This window comes from Sardina pilchardus, chromosome 23, assembly GCF_963854185.1.
Source record: "Sardina pilchardus chromosome 23, fSarPil1.1, whole genome shotgun sequence".
In the NCBI taxonomy this organism is placed as follows: domain Eukaryota; kingdom Metazoa; phylum Chordata; class Actinopteri; order Clupeiformes; family Clupeidae; genus Sardina; species Sardina pilchardus.
Window position 1 is genome coordinate 25,953,356 of NC_085016.1, and position 22,890 is coordinate 25,976,245.

The following is a 22,890-nucleotide window of genomic DNA, read 5'->3' on the forward strand; positions in this document are numbered from 1 at the left end:
AGCTATAACAGCAAGGTGTGTTATGGGCATTTTTGACCATTCTTTCGGAAACGCATATGTGAAGTGACATGCTGATGTTGGACGAGGCAAAGTTGGCTCTCAGTCTCCGCTTTACTTCATCCCAAAGGTGTTCTATTTTGTTGAGGTAGGTAAGGACTCGGTGCGGGCCAGTTAAGTTCATCCACACCAAACTCTGTCATCCATGTCTTTGTGGACTTTGCTTTGTGCACTGGTACACAGCTGCAATACATCGTACCTACGGCCGACTTACAGCCATGGCGATATTCTTTACCAACCAACCCCACTCCAACTCATGTCATATTGCTTAAACAATTCATGAGGTAGAAACATCCATGTCTATGTACAATGCTGTCGATGCCACTTTGAAAGTTTGTTTAGATCCAGTGACACTGCCGTCATGAGAATGGAACATCACACTTTGGTATTCAGTATGTAACATGGTTGTTCCGCATTTCTTTCCATTGTGGTGATAGTTACTTTGTATGTGACACAATTTCACACATTATTTTTAAGACACTCACGACCAGAGGATGTGCTACGGTGCCAGAAAAACAGGGTCCAAAATAGTACTGCTTGCAATTTACACTGTATAGACAGCATTCAAAACAGGGAGTTGAAGGCAGAGAAGAAGATCTGTTTATTACTGTGCGTTGTTTTGTTTTGGCTAATAAACTGCCCCCCCCCCAATCTCAGGCCCACCCATCAAGGCCTGCTTGAGAAAGACGCAAAGTTAGCTTACAGCATCCCTGATCTGTCTCTACAACCACTTTACGTGTTTGTTTGACCACCAGGACCAGGAGTGATACGTCCACACTGAAACTTTTAAACACGCTGCTCTTCTACATTTCTCATTCAATATAGCAAACCAAGTGAAAGAAAGACAGTAAGGACATTCCAATTGAAAACAATGTAATCCAACTGATTTTGTTGTAAACGTTTGGTTGCATTGCATGCAGTTAAGTCAAGACATAGTGTCAGAAGAGTATGTCTTAGAGAATGTAAATTAAGCCACAGTAAATATATTAAATGAGAATGGTTCTGGGGGGTGGCACGACACTATTGTATAGCCTAGTCATAATCTACAGTAGGTGCTTGATTGTATAGCCTACACCTGTGGAAAAGGACCTGATGAAACATTAATTGCTGTCACTTCAAGAATCAAAAGACAACTGAATCCAAGTGAATTATGCAGTGGATTTCTGACGTATTTGACTTCTGAAGCAAGCTTGGAATTTCAGTCCATGTATGAGTTACAACACAGTGGCCTAACCCTGACAGATAAGTCAGTCACTGTAACACTATGAATTGCTAAATTGTTACAACTTGTTGCCAAACTATACACTGATGTGAAACAGATGCAACGCAACCATCTTTAAAACGTCTTTTGGATTTCCCCCCTTCCTGTTCAGTTTGTTAGAGAAGTAGCCTAGCCTACACAGTGTCCATAATCGTGAGATAATAGTATCTCATTCGGACATAGAAAAGTGTAACTCCAGCGAAAATACTGTGTCTCGCTATCCGGCAAAATAATCTTTGGTCACTGCCATTATCCTATCGCTTTACAGCCTCTTTACAGCTCCCATGACTTCCATTGAACACGTGTTAACAAAACGTCAATTGCTGCGTTTACATGAGAGCTTTAATTCCGAATAAAACCAAGTTAAATCGGAATAAAAGTTAATTCCGCTTTAAAAGAGACCATGTAAACGCTTATTCCGCTTGAAAATGATTATTCCGAATTAAATTTAATTCCGATTTAAGTGGTTGGTTTATTCCGATGTTAAAGCGGAATTAACTCCCCTCCTTGATCATGTAAACCTTTATTCCGATTAAAAGTTTATTCCGTTTGTTTGGCGCATGCTCGTACAAGGAGGAAGAAGAAGCGCATGCTCGTTTCATTGTTAATTCGGCTCCGTCTTCTTCCCCCCTTCTCCGACAGTCTTCTCCTCCTCAGCAAACGTGAAGCTTGACAATATTCTCGAGCTGCTGGCTAAATAGTAGGCCTATTATCAGAGTTACTGTGAAACCCGTTTTCATTATGTTATTGTCCATGCTGTAACGTTAACCCGAGATGACAAAAAAGTTGCTAGCCAGCTAAAAGTTTGTTTTCTTCCGGTAGACCTTATTAGGCTACGTTCATGCGCCGCCTGTCCAATCGGAACCCTTCCCGACCCCCAGACGTTCAGCAGAATACAATAAAGCGTAATTAACGTATGTTCCATACGGAAGAGCAATAGGGCCACAGAGTAAAATATTTATTCTAAATCTCTGAGAAAAAAAGTCACAATTTTCGAGAAAAAAGTCAAATATTTAAAGAAAAAAAAGTCGAAAATTTAAAAAGTCGAAATTTTCGAGAAAAAAAGTCAAAAGTTTTGAGAAAAAAAGTCAAAAGTTTCGAGAAAAAAAGTCAAAATTTTTGAGAAAAAGTCAGAAATCTGTAGAAGGCAGTATAGGTTATAATTGAGATATTATAATAAGAAATGCACAGTGACAAGTGGCGCAACGCTAGAGTGTTCGTCTTACACTCAAGGGACCCGGGTTCGAGTCCTGTTCATAATCCAGGATCTGCAGTTAACATGATGACTAATTCCCATGGCCACTTTTCAACAACGATTTTTCGTTAATGGTTTTTAATAACAAACTATCTGAAATAAACAGATGAATAGACAAACATTTTGAAATAAAGACAAATAAGCAGTCCAACAGATTGTCACAAACGATCGGGCAGGCAAATCTTTCTTTTAGGTCTATGAGGCAAATCTCCCCTCTTCCTGCTACTATTACGCGCGTGCGCAGAACAGATCACAGTCCCAGAATGGACTTGTCCTTGATGTCAAGCCTCGCCTTATGTCGCCTTCCCGCGGGCCGGAGCGAGCTGTACTTGAACGATATCCCTGCATCTGTCCGCATGCAGTTTATCGCATTGTCTATGTCCGACTGATTTCGCCTACAGTCCAAGTTCACGACACCGCCTCTTCAAGGTCCGGATAGAAATCACAATAGGGCCTAGCCTACTGTAAATCTGTGTGAAGACTGCAGACCTTTGCTAGTTAATTCAATCTCGAAATAAAATGTATCTAAGTTGTCAATTACAGCAGCACTATACCAGGGGACGAAGTTCCGCGTATGGCAGGAAGTGAACCCCGGTCGAATGATTATTAAACGAGAGAGCGTTGCGCCACTTGACACTGAATACCCAAGCGGACAATAGGCCTATCCCAGATTCACCCTTCTACAGATTTCTGACTTTTTTCTCGAAAATTTCGACTTTTTTTCTCAAAAACTTTGACTTTTTTTCTCAAAACTTTTGACTTCATTTCTCAAAACTTTCGACTTTTTACATTTTCAACTTTTTTTTTTCGAAAATTTTGACTTTTTTTCTCGAAAATTTTGACTTTTTTTCTCAGAGATTTAGAATAAATATTTCACTCCGTGGCGCTATTGCTCTTCCGTAGTTCCATGTAAACGCCAATTCGGAATTATTATTTCCATGTAAACTCGAAGGAGAATATTTTAATTCCGATCTATTTAATTCTGAATAAACTAATTCGGAATTAAAAACATCATGTAAACGTGGCCAATTATGTGCTTAAACTATCGCCTCTGATTTATGCAAACATTTCAAAATAGACATCTGTCGGACATCTGTCAAAAATCATTTATTCTTAATGAAAATACATCAACTAAGCCGTGGAAGAAGTATTTTTTGTTCATCGCGCAGTAGCCTAACCCGGGCAAAAACTAGCCTGTAGCCCAAAATCGCAGGTGATTAGCATGGGGCAAAGGAGCCATGGGGCCGCGTCGCGAGCCAAACGTTTTCAAAATCACATTTTTTTTAAACCACTGATATTATTCAAAACAGCGCCAAACCTCGTCAGTAGCTTGTTCAGTGTCTAATCGAAGCACCAACAACTTAGTTCATGAACCCCTTTAGAAGACTGTTACACATACCCTTCCAGCTCCTTGCGAAGGAAAGTCTAGGCCTATGTGAACACAATGAAAGACGAAGGAGACCATAGAAAAGTTCGTGGCAGTTTGGGCAACTGTAAGTTAATAACAGTCAATAAAAACTTTGGAATGTGAATAGTTTGCATACACTTTGAATCAGTTCGAGACCGTCAGCGGACATCAGCCCTATCTCATAGACATGTTTCGGGAGATCTCACATGAGATCATCTAGCACACAGGTGTCAAACTCAAGGCCCGCGGGCCAAATGCGGCCCGCCACATCATTTCATATGGCCCGCGAGAGCTTACAGGGTCTGATACAGTATGTGGCCCGCGAGAGCTTTAAAGGTCTGATACAGTTGTTGCGTATAGGCAATACACTGCAATACAATGCACGCACGTGAGACTGACAGGGAGGCAACATCAACCACCTTCCTCTATGATCAGTGTAACTGGCTACATCAGCAACGCGAACGAAAACAAAATAGACCAGTATCTTAAACTATTTTAGCGAACGGAGCGCCTAAATTACGCGCTCGGTTTAGGCTGCCTGTGAAACGCATTGTTTGAAGTGCGTGTGGTTCTTTGAGAGGGGAATCGATGTAAGTTACTTTGATTTCAATTGGTAGTTGTAAACTACGTGATACGTTTACGTCTACGTTTAAAAAGCATACATAATTGTGTGTAGTCCTATCCAAAAAAATCCAGCTTCAAAACCTTGCTAATCGAGCAAATGATTGTTTGGTCAAAAGTGAGCCTATTCCGACCGAGAAAAGGTGCATTCAGATCAGGCAAGCATAGGTAGGCTAGAAGTTTGTTGTTGCTTTGCATTTTCATTTCGGTTCAAAACGAGCTACGTAGAATCCACACAACACCTTTCAACTTCAAAGAAAAAGTCCACCGGGACCGTTCGCTTCTACTGTATGTGTAGGCCTATAGAACGGTGTAGTGATGCACTTTTTGACATGTCAGTTTGTTTGCATCGCTGGCTAGATGTAAAACTGCATTTTGTTACTGGTATTTCGATTGTGCAATGACAGTGAAGTTGAATATACTCGAATCTAAAAAAAAAAAAAATCCATGGCATGACCTCTTCCTGAATGACCAGTGACCCTCATTGAAAAGTCAAACTGTATGGAACTGACAGGTTTTTGTTTTGTTTTTACAAACATAACAATAATAAAAAGAACATGTCATGCTGATACCTTTTGCTCTTCTCGATTTTAGGGTTAAGGGTATTTTAGGGTAAGTTTTATACCGATGCTAAAGATTTTGTGGCTGGTGCTACAAATCTTATAGTTACATCTGGCCCTTTGAGGGCAACCATTGTGCTGATGTGGCCCTCGGTGAAAATGAGTTTGACACCCCTGATCTAGCACTTCGCTCAGAGTGGAGTGATATAGTCATAGGCTACTGCAAATAGGAGAAAAATGCAAGTACAGGATGGTTCGTGGTGGTTGTTCCTTTCCTGGCTGTACAATCCAGTAGCCTACAAGTTTTCATTGGCTTGACATGCTAATCGATAGCCTGTCATCGTTTTAAGGATGACTTTGTCATTCTCAGAAGAGCTTCTGACCCAAAGAAACCAAAGAAAGTTTGCTTGAAGAAGAGTGCTATTCCATGAACGCTTTAACTGCCTACGGATAGACTGGAGGTAAGGTAGCCTAAAGTTGTAAATTGTTTCCTTATTTCGCGTAGGCTATAGGCTAGTCTGGTTTTCACCATACCAAGCTCAATTTTCATAAATCAAAGTTCATAGATTGTGTAATGGGAGAGAGATATAGAACACAACTGTTCTCAAACTTGACAGTTAATCGATAATGAGCACTTAAGTCATCAAAAATTGACATTTAATCGATAATATGTCAACTTTTGACAACTTTTTGACAGGTCACCTGACCACTTAATGCATCAAAAATGACAGGTAATCAATGAAATAGATGAATAATAAATGAGTTATTGACTAATAAATGAGCGTCTGAGTAATTAAGGTCAACTTTTGACAACTTTTTGACGGGTCACCTGTTGAAAAAATAAAAAAATGAGAGTGGATCAATAGGGGGTATGAATAATAAATGAGTCTATGAAAAATAAATGAGGCGTTGAATAATTAATGTCTTTGGGGAAAAGTGTGTAACGGTTTTTTTTCAAAAGGGTGTGAATGAGGTCATGCGGTTCAACTTTCCTTTGGAGTGATGTCCCGGGAAGGGGTTAAGCTGGAGAAAAGGGGGATGAGGTCATGGTATTGATTTTCTGCGAGGGGAGTGGTGCTGCTGCTGTTGTAACGCTGCTGAATGGTTACAGAGGGTGTGACGGCTAGGATGTAACGGTTCCTTTTAGAGCTTCTGAAAGTCTGAAAAAAGAGATAAAAAGGAGAGGAGAGGAGGATAGGAGAGAAGGGAGAAAGACAGAGAAAAAGGGAACATGTCAGCATCGAAAGCATCGGAGGAGAGGAGAGAAGAGGAAAGAGAAGAAGGAGAAGAAGAAGAGGATAAAGAAAACCAAGATCCAAGGTGTTCGCCTCAACCGAGTGAGAGGATGCGTGAGCGAGAAGAAGAACTGGCCAATGCTCCAAAGAGGAAAAGGAGATGGTGTCCGTTCAGGACTATGATGAGCGAGGCCGATACTCTGATCGGGGAAGAAAACTGCGGTAATGTGTATCTGCAGTTTAACTTTTCGTTCCTTCTGGGTCAAATGAAGCTTTCTGTTTGTAATTGTGAGCTCCCTCCTCCTGATAAGAAGATAATGCTGAGAGAAAAAGACTGGTTGCTGTGTAAGAAGATGATCAACAACGCCGTCAGGTGTAAAATGGAAAAATCAGAAAACTTTTCTGCGGTGTGGAAAAGCGAATCTTCGGCCGAAGAGAATGTGTATTTTCGGGTGTTTTGTGCTCTGAAACAAGAAAACTCTTATCTGATCTTTTCCCGTCAAAAAGGAGAAGAAGAAGAGGGTGAAAAAGATGAGGAGATTACACTGCCGCTCGAACTCTGGAACCTCTTTCTGTTAAGACAGGGGCTTCGTATAGACCACCTGTTCCAGCGCAGTAAAATGTACCGTTCCGTCATTAAAGTGACTCGCTGCATCTTCCCTTCAGAGGGGACTGGGGAAAGAGAGGGAGGAGGAGGAGGAGGAGGAGGAGGAGGAGGAGGAGGAGGAGGAGCGTTTGTTAATGAGCCCGTGGGAGGAGTTTCACAAATACAATAAATACTAGGAGGTAAGTGACTTTTGTATCCGTTTTCAATATGAGTGCCACAGGACCGGATGTGTTTGTCTTGTACATGGATTCTGATGCTTCTCTTAACACCTTTTCTGTTTCTCATCTCACCATGCGACCCAAAAAAGAAGTGCTAGAAGAACAAGCTGAGAAAGCGAAGGAGAAGGAGAAGGAGAAGGAGACACCTGTCTGGAAAGATGGGGATTTTCCGGTGCTGGAAATTATCAAATCATCGCTGTTTCGCATTTTGGAGAGATCTGTTGCAAAAGTGGCGGAAGATCTGTGTCAGGGGTGCAACGAGAATTATCCGAGTCAGACGCATCATACCTGTGTGTTTCGTCCCCCTGAAAACTTTTACAGTGACAATTTCGAACGTATCATGAAAGAACTCTGGAAGCCTACACTGTTGCCGACCCTCATGCAAGTACTGGAGAAACACGAAATGAAAGTGGAAGAGATCAGAGTGAAAGGTATCGTGGATGCATTTCTGTACGAGCTAAGAGAAGTGAACTACATTCAAGCGTACATCAACGAATGCACGACCGCTCTGGAACAACTAGGTCATTACAAGAATGATCTGGTGGAAGACATCATTTTTCAAGAGAATTTCGGAAAGCGCGAAACGGATGAGACGGATGAGACGGATAAGGAGAACAGTCAAGTGATGGACTAAAAAAAAAAAAAAGGAGAAAAGGAAGAAAAAAAAATGGGTAACATTTTCTCTCCTCGTACAACAAGTGTTGTCTCATCTATGCAAAGACTTTCTTCTTTATTGAAGAGTATCGTGGCTCAAGAAATAAAGAACGACTGTTTTTCATCGGAGAACTTGGAGGAAGGGGAGGGGGTGTTATTGATGAAATATATGATGAGACGGGTGAGGGAGTGTAAAGGAATAGAGGAATGGGATAAAAGTTGGGAATATTTGAAATTGAAAAAAGGCCTAGAATTGGAACGAGCTTTAGAAAATGTAATGGAGCAAGTGGAAGAATTAAACACGGGTCGAATCATTTGCATGTATACTTTATTTGTAGACACTGTGATTTTTCAAACGAAACAAGGGGAATATGTCAACGTAGATAGTCTGTTGAATAGCATGCAAGATTACATCGCTATGAAATGTCCCCCCGATGTGATTCGTGAATTGTATTCTCATTTCTTCCTGTTGTAAAACTGTTGTATTTGTGTATTTAAAAAAAAAAAAAAAAAAGTGTATTCTGTGACATGTGTATTTAAAAAAAAGTATATTCTATGGCATGTATTTAAATCTGTGACATTTCTGTGACATTTAATCCTTTAAATACTAAAGTGTATCCATTGTGATGTATTTAAAACAAAAACGTGTATTCCACGCTGTGTTAAGTAAAAGTGTAACTTGTATTGTATTGTTAATCGCATGCGCCATCAGTCAATAAAAGACACGTACAAAGAGAGGTGTTGTTTCAATTCATGATGGCAAAGAGGAGGAAAGGGGATAAGCCTCCGCAATGGGGGAGGATTTTCAAAGAAGTGTATTACGACCCATCGTCCCCAGGGGGGTTGGGTGGGAAAGACAGATTCATGAAAGCCGTGAAAGAAAAAATGGACAAAAGACGTCAAAAAGTAGATAAGGGAAAGATGGAAGAGTGGTTAATGGAGCAAGACGCCTACGCGCTACACAGACCCGTCCGTCTTCACTTTGTCAGAAATAGAGTGTTTGCGCCACGCGCGTTATACCAGTTTCAAGCAGACTTGTGCGACATGCAGGCGCTTCAGAAGGAAAATGAGGGGGCTAAATATATTTTGACGGTGATTGACGTGTTTTCTAAAAAGGCTTATGCCAGAGTATTGAAAAGTAAAACGGGAAAGGAAGTGAGCGAAGCTTTCGAATCCATTCTACAAGAATCCTCAGTGCCTGAGCGCCTCCAGACGGATGACGGGAAGGAGTTTTTTAATAAACATTTTAAACGACTGAATGAAAAACATAACATCAAACACTTTTCCACGTCCTCCGATGTAAAAGCTTCGGTAATAGAACGATTTAACAGGACCTTAAAAACGCGCATGTGGAGGTACTTTACGGCTCAAAACACTAGAAAATATGTGGACGTTTTGCCCGATTTACTCTTTGGCTATAATCATTCCGTTCATTCCAGTATAGGCATGAAGCCTTCGGATGTGAGGAGCGACAACACTCTGCAAGTATTTCACAATTTATACGGGGAAAAAAAAAAAAAAAAAAAAAGGTTGAATCCATTAACGTTTAAATTTCAAAAGGGGGATACGGTGCGTTTGTCTAAAATACGAGGCGTCTTTGACAAAGGTTTTGAACAGGGTTACACGGATGAAATATTTACGATCGCACAAGTGCTTCCGCGTCGACCCCCCATGTACAAGCTAGAAGATTTGGAAGGAGAAGAGGTTAAAGGCAGCTTCTACGAGCCTGAACTTCAATTAGCCAAGTTGTCTCCGAACAGGTCATTTTACGTGGACAAAATCGTCCGGAGGAGCGTCAAGAAGGGGAAATCTTATCTCTTTGTCAAATGGAGGAACTGGCCCGAGAAATTTAATTCTTGGATATTAGCCAAAGATCTTAAAGATGCCAAGGCCGTTCTCCCCAATATAAAAAAAAAAAAAACAAATAACTAAATAGATGACAAAAAAAGTTAAACATGGAGGAAAATGATTTTTACGTGACCCTGCCTTCCAACAACAGCATGGAGACTTATCCTAATAACACCACGTCTAATTTCGTGACTCAGTTAGCTCAAGTGATAGAATTAAACGGATCCTGGGAGGTGGGCGCGTCTGAAATAATCTACCCGCACACGTTCGAAACGGTGCCTGCCGGAGAAAACACCATGAAGGTTATTTACATACCTACGGTGAACACGGGTGTGGAAAAAGTGAAGGAGAGGAGGATTTCTATTAGACCGGGGTTCTACAGCGACATGCACAAACTGGTCGGGGAAATCAACGCGGCCATGGACCGGGAGAAATTAAATATCAAACTGTCCTACTCGCCCGTGAGAAACAGAGTAAAATTTACAGCTCACGACAGAGGCACCATTATGGTGGGGAGTTCGGAGCCCCCTCTGTACAATATCTATATCCAAGTGAAACCTACCATGCAATACATTTTGGGAACGGGTAGCGAGGATATCCCCACGCTGGGCGGAGAGGGAATGTTCCCCTGCGACATTAAAGCCGGGCGGTATAATTTTTTTATCTACAGCGATATCGTCGGTTATCAGAGAGTGGGGGACAGTTACGTGCAATTGCTAGGCACTTTGGAGATAAAAGGCAATCCCAACGATGTCATTACGCTCCGATATGGCAGACCGCACTACGTCCCAGTCACCCAATCTCATATCGAAAGCATCCGAATGGAAATAAAAACGGATCAGGATAAATTTGTCAACTTTACCTACGGCAAGGTCATTATAAAATTACACTTCAGACAGATCAACCCCACTCTGTCTGCTCTGAGGTAAAAAAAAAAAAACTCTTCTTATCCGACCCATCCACCTAGCGCCTGCAACATGAAATATGCCAACGAGTTTCATCAAGACCCCAATCGTTATATTCATTATTATCTTTCTCAATCCAACGCCATCAAATCTCAGGCTGGAGGTTTGGGGGCTTTTCAGGGCACTCCCGTGGTTTACGGGCAGCACGGGAGAGGGATAGGATCCGTCTTTTCTAAACTTTTTCGTTTTTTCATCCCTTTGGCCAAAAGAGGATTTGACATTGCTAAACCCCATTTGAAAGAAGCGGCTAAAAATATCGCCTCCGAAGCGGGTTCGGCGCTCATCAGAAAGATGACCTCCTCCTCCTCCTCCTCCCCCCAACAGGGTAGCGGATTAATAGCCATTTCTAACCGTTTCAAACCGCCTGGACGTAGAGCAAAAAGGAGAGTGAGCAAAAAAAGGAGTTCAGTCAAAAGACGGTCGGGGAAGGGGCGCATCTCTGTCAAGAGAAGAAAAAAATCTAGAGATATTTTCTAATTAGATTCTAATTAAACCAAGATGGCCCTGCTTCATCACAGATCATCGGAATGCACCAAATCAGAATTAGATTTGTTTGCTCCGCCTTTCACTCAGCTGTCGGTGGAAGACACGACCTACGTGGAAGTGTCCCCCATAGCAGCACTCACCGAAAACGGTCCCGTGGAATTCTTCATTCCTGGGGACGGTGAACGTTACCTGGATTTGTCGAGCGTGCATCTTTACCTGCGTCTGAAAATCACTAAAGGAGACGGTTCTGATCTTGCTGACAATGACGCCGTTTCTGTGATTAATTACCCAATACAGACATTATTTAGCCAATGCGACGTCAGAGTAGGGGAAAGACTCATTTCACAAAGCAGCAATACTCATCCCTACCGCTCTATCCTCGAGTGCCTACTGAATTATTCAAAAGCCACGTTGGAAACGCAGTTCAGCGCGGGTCTCTTCAGTAAAGACACCGCGGGGCACATGGACGTGACGCGCATGGGGGGTACCAATTTAGGCTTCAACGAGAGAGGCGCCGTGAGTGCCGAGTCCCGAGAATTTGAACTTGTGGGAGCCTTGCACTCTGATTTGTTTTTTAGCGACAGGCTGCTGTTGAACGGGGTGGACGTCAAGATTAAACTCACCAGAGCTAAAGATCAGTTTTGTTTGATGGCGCCGACCAACTCTGATTTTAAACTGAATCTGTTGGCGGCCTCTCTATTTGTTAAAAAGGTGGGCGTGTCTCCGGCCGTGAAGATCGGACACGCCGCGGCGTTGCAAACGAGCAACGCTCTGTACCCCCTGTCCAGAGTAACGATAAAGACTTTCTCTATCCCCGCGGGCAGTCGGGTTTGCACTCAGGAGAATTTATTTTTAGGTCATCTTCCTAGCTATGTGGTGTTGGGTATGGTAGATCACCAGGCTTTTACGGGCGCTTATCATCTGAACCCCTTTAATTTTCAACACGCCAACTGCGAGTACTTGACACTTTCTCAAGACGGTAGACAGATTCCCGCCAAACCCTTTCAACCACAATTTGGGCAAGACATTTGCGCCCGCGAGTTTTATAACCTCTATCTGGCCAGCGGCAGGCATATGAAAGATCAGAGTCTCATCTTTACAAAAAATGATTTTCCCCACGGCTACTGTCTGTTTTTATTCAATTTAACTAACGACGAGGAGAATTCTGGGGTGTTGAGCCCCATGAACAACGGCTGTCTAAGATTAGACATGAGGTTTAATCAAGCCTTGCCTCAGACAATGACACTGGTCGTCTACGCGGCTTTCGATTCCATTTTGGAAATTAACTCTCGCAGACAAGTGCTGACCGATTTTTACTAGCACTAGGTCTGCTATAGTAATTAATAAAATGAATAATTTGGAATTGGAAAAAATTCTATCGCCCCTGCTGGGGAAACAGTTTGCCGGTGTGTGGCCGTGTGATCTCATCCCCTCCCACCGGAAGAGCCAAACCCCCTGTGGCTATGTGGTGAACACCCACCCTCACACTCAGAGCGGAGAACATTGGCTGGCTATATTTTTGGAAAATGATAAACGGGTTGATTTTTTTGACTCTTTTGGGAATTCGCCTCTATTCCCACACTATCCACGGGACATTTGGAGATTTTTACAAAAGAAAGGCAAAGACATCACTTACAGCCAACTGCAGGTGCAAGACGAATCATCCGAGCTTTGCGGACAACACTGTGTATTTTTCCTGTGTCAAAGAGCCCGAGGCTTAAACATGCAAAAAGTCATGGAACTGTATACTTTGAATCCTCGGGAAAATGATGTCATGGTAGAAAAGTTTGTTAAAAAATACCAGAGGTGTCTAAAACATTCATCTTTTTCCCCTCGTTCTTATCAACATGCGTGTTCCCTGCAAATGTTCAAAGAATGCCACAACTGTTGACAAAGCTTGTACTTTCAATAAAAAACATCTTTATTAAACACGAGCATTTGTACTTGTCATTTATTACATCGACTTTTACATCATAATCAGCATGCACATGGGTAGGATGACGTGGGGGTGGGAAAAAGAGCAGAGACGTGAGAGTCAGGTCACCAGCCAGTTTTGTTTCTCGAAGGCGGGGGTGGGAAAAGAAAAGGAATCGTCTACATCGAAAGAGGACGAGTCCCACGGTGGGGGTTCATCTCTTATATCCTCTACCAGGCTTTCTCTTCTTTTTTTCTTTTTTTCTCGAGGAGGGAAAATAGGAGAACCCATAGGGGAAGGGGGAACGTTTTGAGTTCTAGACACGGCGAACGGTGTAGAAGTGTAAAATTCTCGCATGACTTGTACTTTATGTCGAGCGTCGTTATTAATCACGGAAGTCAGAGGGACGTGGCGGTCCGCGACTTCCTTCAAGAAACTCCGCCACCCCGGAGGTCTGTTGTGAACGGCAATTCTCTGCGGAGCCAAGAGGTTTTTCATCAAATCCACTATGTGCGAACCTCTTACAGGCACGCCCTGGGAGATAAATTGCCCGTGTTCGTCATAGAGAGGATGAGCTCTTTCATGCGTTAGTTTTTTGAGAATGTGACGGGCTTTTTTAATCTGATTAGCGGGTAAATGATCCATCACCTCCTGTATGACTTTATCGCTGACCCCCCTCTCCTCGGAGGCTACCTCCGGAACCGCAGCAGCAACAGCATCAGTAGCAGCAGAAGCAGCAGTAGCTTGCTCCTCCTCTTGGGGGAGCGATAGTCTAATTTCTTGACTTTCCTGAGAACCTTGTTTGATCAAATTGAGATATCTTTGCAGCGTTTGAGTGTACAATTTAATTTTATCGTGAGCATTTAGATCCGTACGTTGTAACACGCTTCTCATCTTTTGATCCAAGGTCTCTTCTGCCTTTTGTCTAATGTGACTTTGTTCATTTGCATTACCGTACCTCAGCCTGTTCATCTGGTCGTTGGAAACCAGAAATATTTTTTCTCCTTCTTTCATCGTCTGGCGGTAAAAAGACTGATTAGCATAGGAATTGCAGCGCTGAGTAGAGGCACGAGGAATCCTCCCCTCTGCAATATTTTTTTTTTCTTGCTCAAAGCTGTTTTTTTATCGGCTAAAATTTTTATGTTTTTCTTGCCTTTTTTAAGTTTCTTAAACTGATTTGAAGTGAGAGGAATATTGCCTTTTAAGGCGTTTAAGCAAATTTCACAAATGGCCTGCACAGAATCGGCTGAACAGCTCTTCAGGATCCCCGTTCTCCTCCCAGAGTCTGCGTGCATTAAGCGTTTAAAAAAACCCAAATTCCTTTTTATCCTCTCCGACATGGCTGTGTTTTTCTTTTCTTTTTTTTCTCTCTATCTATCTTTTAGGCACGTAAACGGCAGCCGTCTGAGTAGGAAGTAATCCTGTGCGCAGTCGAAAAAATTCTGGACACTCCGCTTTAAAATCCAATATTAAATAGCCTCTAGGCAGAGACGTGGCATCTTCAAAGCTTTCTAGGAAATACTCTTGCTTTCTAGGAAACGCCTGCCCCGCCAAAATACGTATCTGTTGTCTATCTCTCGGGTTTTTAAAGAGAATCATGTAATTCGTATTCAGACTGATGGTACGACTGTTCTTGCCCTGATGAAATAGATTCTGAGTCAAGTAAAATACAGAAATCTGTCTGTGATGAGTCAGCTCTGTGAACAATTTCAATACCTCGGGGTGCTGAGCGCCGTATGAAAGTACATCGTCTAATATCAGAAGATGATGCACGCCCGCAGGAAAAAGACTTTCGTCGCTGAGAGATTCGGGTAAACCTGCCATAAAGGTCACCTTTAGCTTTCTTTGCAACTCGTCGTACATGGGCTGATAGGAAGAATACACCCATACTATATTATCCGGATGTCTGTTAAAAACAGCCTCGCTATTTTCTAAGGCTTGTTTAACAAAGAAACTTTTTCCACAGAAAGACGGCCCTACGACGATGCAACTAAACGGTAGCTGAAAACGGTGGTCGTAGTCAAGGGTTTCAGGATACATGATTATTATTATTTTTAAAATCAGTATCCAAAAGGCAAACTTGTTCCGTCCCTCATCAGTCTTCGTTTATCATACACGACCCCAAACTGTTTCTGCACTGGCGTGGTGGTCAAAGTGAAGCCTCTCTTATTTTTTTTTATTCTCCTGTGAGATGTTATTATGGGAGCGGCGGATGGGGGGTCGTGGAGGAAACGATCGACCAATCCTTGCATGGATTCAAAATTGACTCTCTCGCAGTTTAAAAAAGTCTGACTAATACCTTTGACTTTCAAAACGACTTTACCGACAGAGGTGTGATACGCGTAACTTTTCGGACCTGTAGAAATCCAATGTTTAATAAATTCAGAGGGATCCAATTCGCTGGTCATCCCGCCCAAAAAAGGACACAGCGGGATTTCTTCATCCCCGGGGCGAGATATGTAAATCACAGAATCCGTGTCGTGATACAACACTCGTTCCTGTAACATGTGTAGCTTTTCATACAACTCTAACCTCCCGTAGGCGGAAACGAAAGCGGATACGATTGCGTTGGTTTTAGGTGTTGGGTTTAGAAAAGAATTAATGTATTTCCACTGAACCAAGGCTACGTCTTTATTCAAAAAAGAGAATTCCAGCAAATCGTATTTTCTAGAAAATAAAAAGTCAAAAAACTCTTCGGCTTTAGTCACCAATTTTGTTTGCGTGTAAGTGAGTTTTTGAGCTAGTTTTCCGTACAATACATTGAGACAGGTCTTGGACACTTGTCTCTTGGCAGGATTGTGGCATATTTTTTTTTCATCTAATTTGACACCGTGATACCGTTCAAATTCTGACATGTATTTTTCCCGTTGTTGTTGATTCATCTCTGATGGGAAACCAGAAGCCTCTTGTTTCCCTTTCAGAAAGGACAGAATGTATCCTTTGAAAAGATCTGGACTTTTCTCGGGGAAATACCACACTTGATAAATTTTGATCACTTTATAACCCAGTTCTATGGCTTTACTGAATTCTGGAGTGACCCAAACCCCCGTTAACGCCCTCTCTTCCTGCGTGTGGTCACAGTTTGTCGTCTGGTTGTTTATCTCGCTGCAAGTTCTGCAGAGTGTAAATACTAATTTTCCACTCTTTGTTTTGGAGGGTAACAGAGGAAAATAGAGTCCTCTAGGAGGATATACTTTGGCCTGTATAAGCCCGAAATATTCTTTCGGGTCTTCAAAGTCGCGATGTATGACGACGGGGTGGGATTTTATAAAGTCGTGTTTGACTTGTACGGAGGGATACAAGCTTACGAAATCCACATAGTGAATTTTTTCTCCCTCTGCCACGTTGTAACGGAGAGAAATGGCGGATGTACGACCTCCAAACAGCGCATCTCTGTAACAGAAAGAGGGAGGAATCTCATAATTTGACATGAAACGTTTCACGTCCTCTTGTGTTTTTTTCATCTCTTCCCACTCATGTTCCCATATAATTTCCACAGGAAAACCGAATTGAGATTGTAATTTTTCAATTTTGTCCATGGTCTTGTCATACATTTCACCAAAAGTCTGACCCGTCAAAACGCAAACGTCAGAATGGTTTACGCAGTGACTACACCCGTGGTACCAACAGCCCATAAATTCAAAAACGAGTCCCTGTTCATCACAGTACCCGTCCACGTAAAAAGAACCGATTTTACGCTCTCCGCCGTTAAGAGCATGCTGAATGAAAATGTTTCTAGAGTGTGAGAGATACTCCATCCACTGAATGGAGATTTGGGAGAAACATTTAAATTGGTTCTGGTATTTCAAAGGGGTGGGGATGGCCAGCGTGTGGGGCTTCAAGTAATTTGTACGAAATATTTTAAAACAGAGCTGCGGAAGAGAAATGCAACTAAAAGGGTCAATGTTTGTCTGAGCTATGATCTCACTCCTGAATCTCAAGCAGCCTTCTTTCAAAATGTTGACGTCATTGCGACAGTAGGCTCTCATCTCGCGAGCAAAATCAAACGTTTGATCTTTGACACTCTGATACCAGTCTAAAAATTTACTTCTGTCTTTACAATTCATTTCATTGTACCCGTAATGTTCAGGAGCAGGATAAGGACCGATATAATTTAGCGTCGAGAGAGAAGAGAAAAAATGAGGGAAATAACCTTTAGCCAGCGTCTCGTTCTCGCTGTAGCCTAAAGCCCGAGGCATCTCAGAGAGACGCATTGGCAAAAAAGACAACGAATCGATATATCTCTGTTTAAAACTCGAGTCGTACATGTATAAAATCTTACAGCCTTGCAGAATGATTTCTGGTACAATTCCTTTCTCCGTTAGGAATTGCAAAAGGAGATAATGATCGTAACTTTTTCCATTATGGGCCATAAACGTATAGTTTGTATATTTGACTCTTCTGAAACGTGCAAAAAACTTCTCCACGCATTCTTCCCCCTGAGCGCTAAATGATTCGTTACGGCTGGTCACGGCACTAACGTATATGGGGATGTGCGTACCTGTATCTTGCCTCGTTTCAAAATCATAAAAGATATATTTATCACATAGCTCTTGCGGGGGAGGTAACGGCTGGATAAAACATAAGTGTGCTTTGATCTCATCGTCACTCATCTGTCTTTTACCCACGTCATCATCACCCGAGTCAACGGTAAACTCTTCGCCGCAGACGTGACACTTTTTATTCTGACATACATGTCGCTTGCGCTTCACGAGACCTACGTAATAATGCAACCCGCACAACGGGCATTTTTTCTTCTGGTCGCAAAGACTAGCATATTGCTTGGCTTCAGGGTGCCATTTCGGCTCCAGGTGTCGCTCGTAACACAATTGAGATCTACAAGTCTTGTGACATTGATGACAGAATTTAAGGATTTCGGTCTGACAACCGCTTTGTCCGCAGACGGAACAATTCATGAAACACGAATGAGTTTCTTTCCTGTCGCATGAGGCTAGACAAAACTCGCAAAAAAATCCACAACCTACAAACCCTCTTACATTTTTTATACCGTAATAATGACCCTGATGTAAAAACAGAAATATGCTTTTCTTGGTCATGTTATCGTGGGTTTGAAAATGACACATTTTCCCCTCCGAGAGAAACAATATAACGATTCTCAGTTGGAGATATTGTTCAAATAAGTGAATGTCATCTAAACTCACCGACCTCTGCTCGCTCAGTCCCACCCCCGTATGAAGTCGCTTGCCCTCCGCAGAGGCCTGAGAGTCGCTTATGTTAGGGTTGAGCAGGAGAGCAACGCCGATGCTGAAACAGAGATTCTCGCTATTGGAAACGATGAAAAGATGCCTGGCCTTATTCTCTATAATATCTGTTAGAAACAAGGAGACCGCTTTTCTCCTCCTCGCTCCGCTCCCACGCGGAGGGTGCACGGTATTGATTACAATCTCCAAATCATCCCCCGAGATAAATGAAGTCCCAGATTGGACGAGATGATCAAGAATCGCGTACACCTCTGCGAGATCATTTTCCCCGTCGCGTAATATTACCGAGAGAGGCTGTGACAGTCTCTCGCTCTGGAAAGAAATTTGCACGAGGCTTCCCTCTCTGACGTGAGACGATATTTCTTCCATCATCTCCTCTATGCTCGATAACACCCCGGTGTAAAATTCATAGTAATCTGGAACGTGGTTTTCTAAGACGGGAAAATTGAAACTCCGTCTCATTTCCACGTTATTAAATTTTTCTCTATGACGAATTGAAATATTATCACGTCCAGCACCAGCCTGCTGAGCGCTGGTCCCCACACTGCTCCCTTCCAGAGAACTAGAGAAAGACAAGTCGGGGTCATTTACAGAGTTTTCACAATCTTCATCATGTTCAGAATGTTGAGAATTTTCAGAATGTTCAGAGATACAGTCTTCATCATCATCATCATCATCGCTATCAGAAATAATACACCCGTCAGATGGGCCGTGCTCATTCACATCATCCGATAGCGCAGGATTCACAGGGATACACTCATTATAGTTCACATTGGGATTGACAACGATACAATCATCGACACGATCAGGATTTAAATCCTTCAATTGTTCAATTAAATCATCATATTCTTGCAACATGTTTCTTTCTATAGGACATGCATGAGGGGGTGACCGCACAGACTCATTCTCATTAACACAGCTAGAGGAACATGCAGGGTCGGATGACAAATAATCAATAGCAGAGGCTTGAGGATTTAAAGCTTTCACTTGTTCCATTAAATCAAGGAACTCTGGAGGGATATTATCGTCCCCCATCTTTTCTAGACTAGGCTACAACAAACAATAAATAATCATACAATGACAAGAATAATTACAATTATTCTCAGAAACCGTGAGAATTCAAATAAAATTGCCAAAGCGAAAAAAGGGCCGCCTGAAGAATCTCATTCAAATGCTGCTGGGAATCATAGTGCAGTACATTTGACATGTGAGTGAAATGAGATGAAATCACATTGAGCGCATTGTCGTTAGCAATTCTCTGGCTCAATTCATTCCAGAAATGCGTAAGCAACACCTGTATTTCTCTCATCAACAAGTCTCTTTGTTGGTGTAGTATCACCCTAATTATCTCCTCGGCGTGAAGAAAAGCAGAGCTGTACTGGTGAGGATAGGCAGGAAGGGATGGCTGACCTTGCGTTGTGATGATTGGCTGTGCGCACGACAGAAAGGGGGGGAAAGAGGTAGTAGCATGAGCCGGTGATGGTGGAGGTGCTGATGGAACGACAGAGAAATCAGTCGGACTTATTCTGAGTTCTGGCAGGGGAAGTTCTGGACTCAACAGCGTCGGAGAGTGAGGAACTGTAGGCTCGTAAGTGCTATCTTCACCGGAGGAATATCCGATCCGTTCGTGGCAATATAATAGATCTGAAACAATAAAAACAACAAAAAACCAACGGGGTTAACATATAGACTATACCCCAGCGCACACATTGAATCTAAACCAAATGAAATGAATTTACCGTCAACGTATGGCGTATCGTCCATTAATTCTCCACTGTCATCAGGATCAATGAAGACTAGACGGTCAAAGGGAAACACACAGTCATATCACACACACACACACATAGGCAAAAAAACAGAATAAAAAAAAAACATGATCATCGTTTAGGCCTACCTCCAGCGTCACTCACTTCATCCTCATTTTCTATAGAGAAAAGAACGTAAAAAACATCCGTCTAAGGTATCCTCATTTTTAAAAAAACAAACAAAAAAACAAAAAAAACATTTGAAAAACACTTACCCTCGTCCAAAAATAAGGGCGTTTCTGGTCTTTCATCACATCTGAAATCAAAACCGTATATATTTTTTTAATACTCCATATCATCAAGTAGTTTTCAAACATAAATTCAAGAAAACATTCATCATCATCTTACCTGTTCTGACAAGGCATCTTTCAGAGTTGCTTTTTTTTGCTTGCAGTGTCTTTCTGACTCCTTGCCACAACGTAGACGTGTCCTTCCAAGAGCGTTGCAAATACTATGACCCATCTTTGAGGAAAGCTTATATACTTCTTTACTAGCTGTCTATCACATATCAGTTGACTTTTTTTCCTCATCAATACCTTCGAAGGTGAGAAAAAGCATACATCTTTCATAGGTCATAAGTGCTTCATATTGAACTTTAGGGTTACGTCATTTTTTTGCTCTTGAATGGTGGTGGATGGGACAGAGATGCCTGTGCACAAATACACAGGTCCTAATACCCCTCTCTTCTTCCCAATCATGTCGAATGATGGCTTTTAGGTGAAATCTATTGGGAATCAAAGCCACTCTTTAGTTCACAAAACATCCCTGATGTATGAAGTCAGACTTGGGAAGGAGGGTAACCTGAGACCTAGTCAATAATGTTCAACCTCGACCCTGTTCAACCTCCAACCTTTTCTCACACACGCAACCCAGCACATAGGCCGCATCCTTCTCTGTACATCAGTACATACATACATCAGTTGTAACACTTGTATCACCTTCATTTTACAATTGAAATCACTCACACACTCACACACACCCTCCATACACTCACACAGCCACACACGATCCCGCAGATTCATAGGCCCGAGCCTTCTCTCACACACAACCCAGGCGCATCTAGAGCCCCCAGATCCTTTTTCTCTCTCACACACACACACACACACACACACACACACACACACACACACTCACACACACATATACCTTTTTTCTTTCTCTCTCACTCACATATACACATATAAATCACACATACCCACTATAACCATCATCATAGGCCCGACCCCACTCTCTCCATTCAATTCATTCTCTCTCTCTCTCTCACCTCCCCCCACACACATACCCACATACACATACACACACACACTCAGACACTCTCACACACCCACATACACACACACACACACACACACACTCACACACTCACACGCACATATACCTTTTTTTCTTTCTCTCTCACTCACATATACACATATAAATCACACATACCCACTATAACCATCATCATAGGCCCGACCCCACTCTCTCCATTCAATTCATTCTCTCTCTCTCTCTCTCTCTCTCTCTCTCACCTCCCCCCCACACACACACCCACATACACACACACACACACTCAGACACTCTCACACACCCACATACACACACACACACACACTCACACACACAGACACACACAGACACTCTCACACACACAGATACACACTCACACATAGACACAGACACACACAGACACACACAGACACTCACACACACACACACACACTCCCGTATAGGTCCTCCTCCCCTGCTCTTCCTCTCTGTCATACGAGCAGACCGTTACTCTGAGGAAGCACATCATCATGAAACGCCACATGGGAGGGAAGCCATTTTTTGCTTATCATTTGTCTGAAAATGAATTTGAAGATGGAAGGTGTTGGGAACGCGTTCCCCTTTCCAGGCAACGGGACTTTTTGTGGAGGTTTTCACTCTCTATGAAACACATTCAATTGGGAGTGATGTATAGAAGATACCCCTTTCATAAAGAACAAACCATACTCTTGTCTCACTCAGAGTTTCTGAAATTTATGCTGGCTTGTCAGTCTGTGAATGAAAGCATTTATTTCCCCTTTAGCGGGTTTTCTTCTCTCATTGAAATATTGATTTCTCCCATCTTGCTTCAACCTTCCACAACGAGCCTGTACGTGGAGGGCGACGGAGGCCTAGGGTCTGAGGCCGAATGTCTGAGAATTCGACTCTGTCAGGATTCAAGAGATGTGGATCTTTTACACTTTAAAAGACTGAACGATCAGGGGAAACACTCTCTCGCACCCGTCACGTTTTCTTTCTTCCTCAACGATCTCCCCACCTATTTTCAAACCTTGAAGAAAATATGGCAACGCGTGGAAAGTCTTTTATTTCTTCCATCCTCTTCCTCCTCCTCTCTACCTCCACCCGCCGTTCCCGGTGACACCCAAGATGTGGAGATGGAGAGTCTCTCGGATCAGTTTTCTAATTTATCTTGCGAAAGCATGGACTGTACCCCCTCTGAACCATAATACGATTTGTTTATATGCTTACCATAATCACAATAAAAAAACAACATTCAACCTACCTCCTCTCCTCTCCTTTTTATCTCTTTTTTCAGACTTTCAGAAGCTCTAAAAGGAACCGTTACATCCTAGCCGTCACACCCTCTGTAACCATTCAGCAGCGTTACAACAGCAGCAGCACCACTCCCCTCGCAGAAAATCAATACCATGACCTCATCCCCCTTTTCTCCAGCTTAACCCCTTCCCGGGACATCACTCCAAAGGAAAGTTGAACCGCATGACCTCATTCACACCCTTTTGAAAAA

At 42.5% G+C, this 22,890-nt stretch overlaps 1 protein-coding gene across 1 annotated transcript; it reads left to right on the top strand.

The window, feature by feature from the left end:
* The first annotated feature begins 11,187 nt into the window (after nucleotides 1-11,187).
* On the top strand, nucleotides 11,188-12,495 carry LOC134071014 (uncharacterized protein F54H12.2-like). Its single transcript, XM_062527578.1, has one exon. The coding sequence runs from the start codon at nucleotides 11,188-11,190 to the stop codon at nucleotides 12,493-12,495; it is 1,308 nt and encodes a 435-aa protein (XP_062383562.1).
* The last annotated feature ends 10,395 nt before the right edge of the window (nucleotides 12,496-22,890 follow it).

Excerpts from the sequence above, each read along its gene's own strand:
- LOC134071014 (XM_062527578.1), top strand. The coding sequence starts at position 11,188 with ATGGCCCTGCTTCATCACAGATCATCGGAATGCACCAAATCAGAATTA.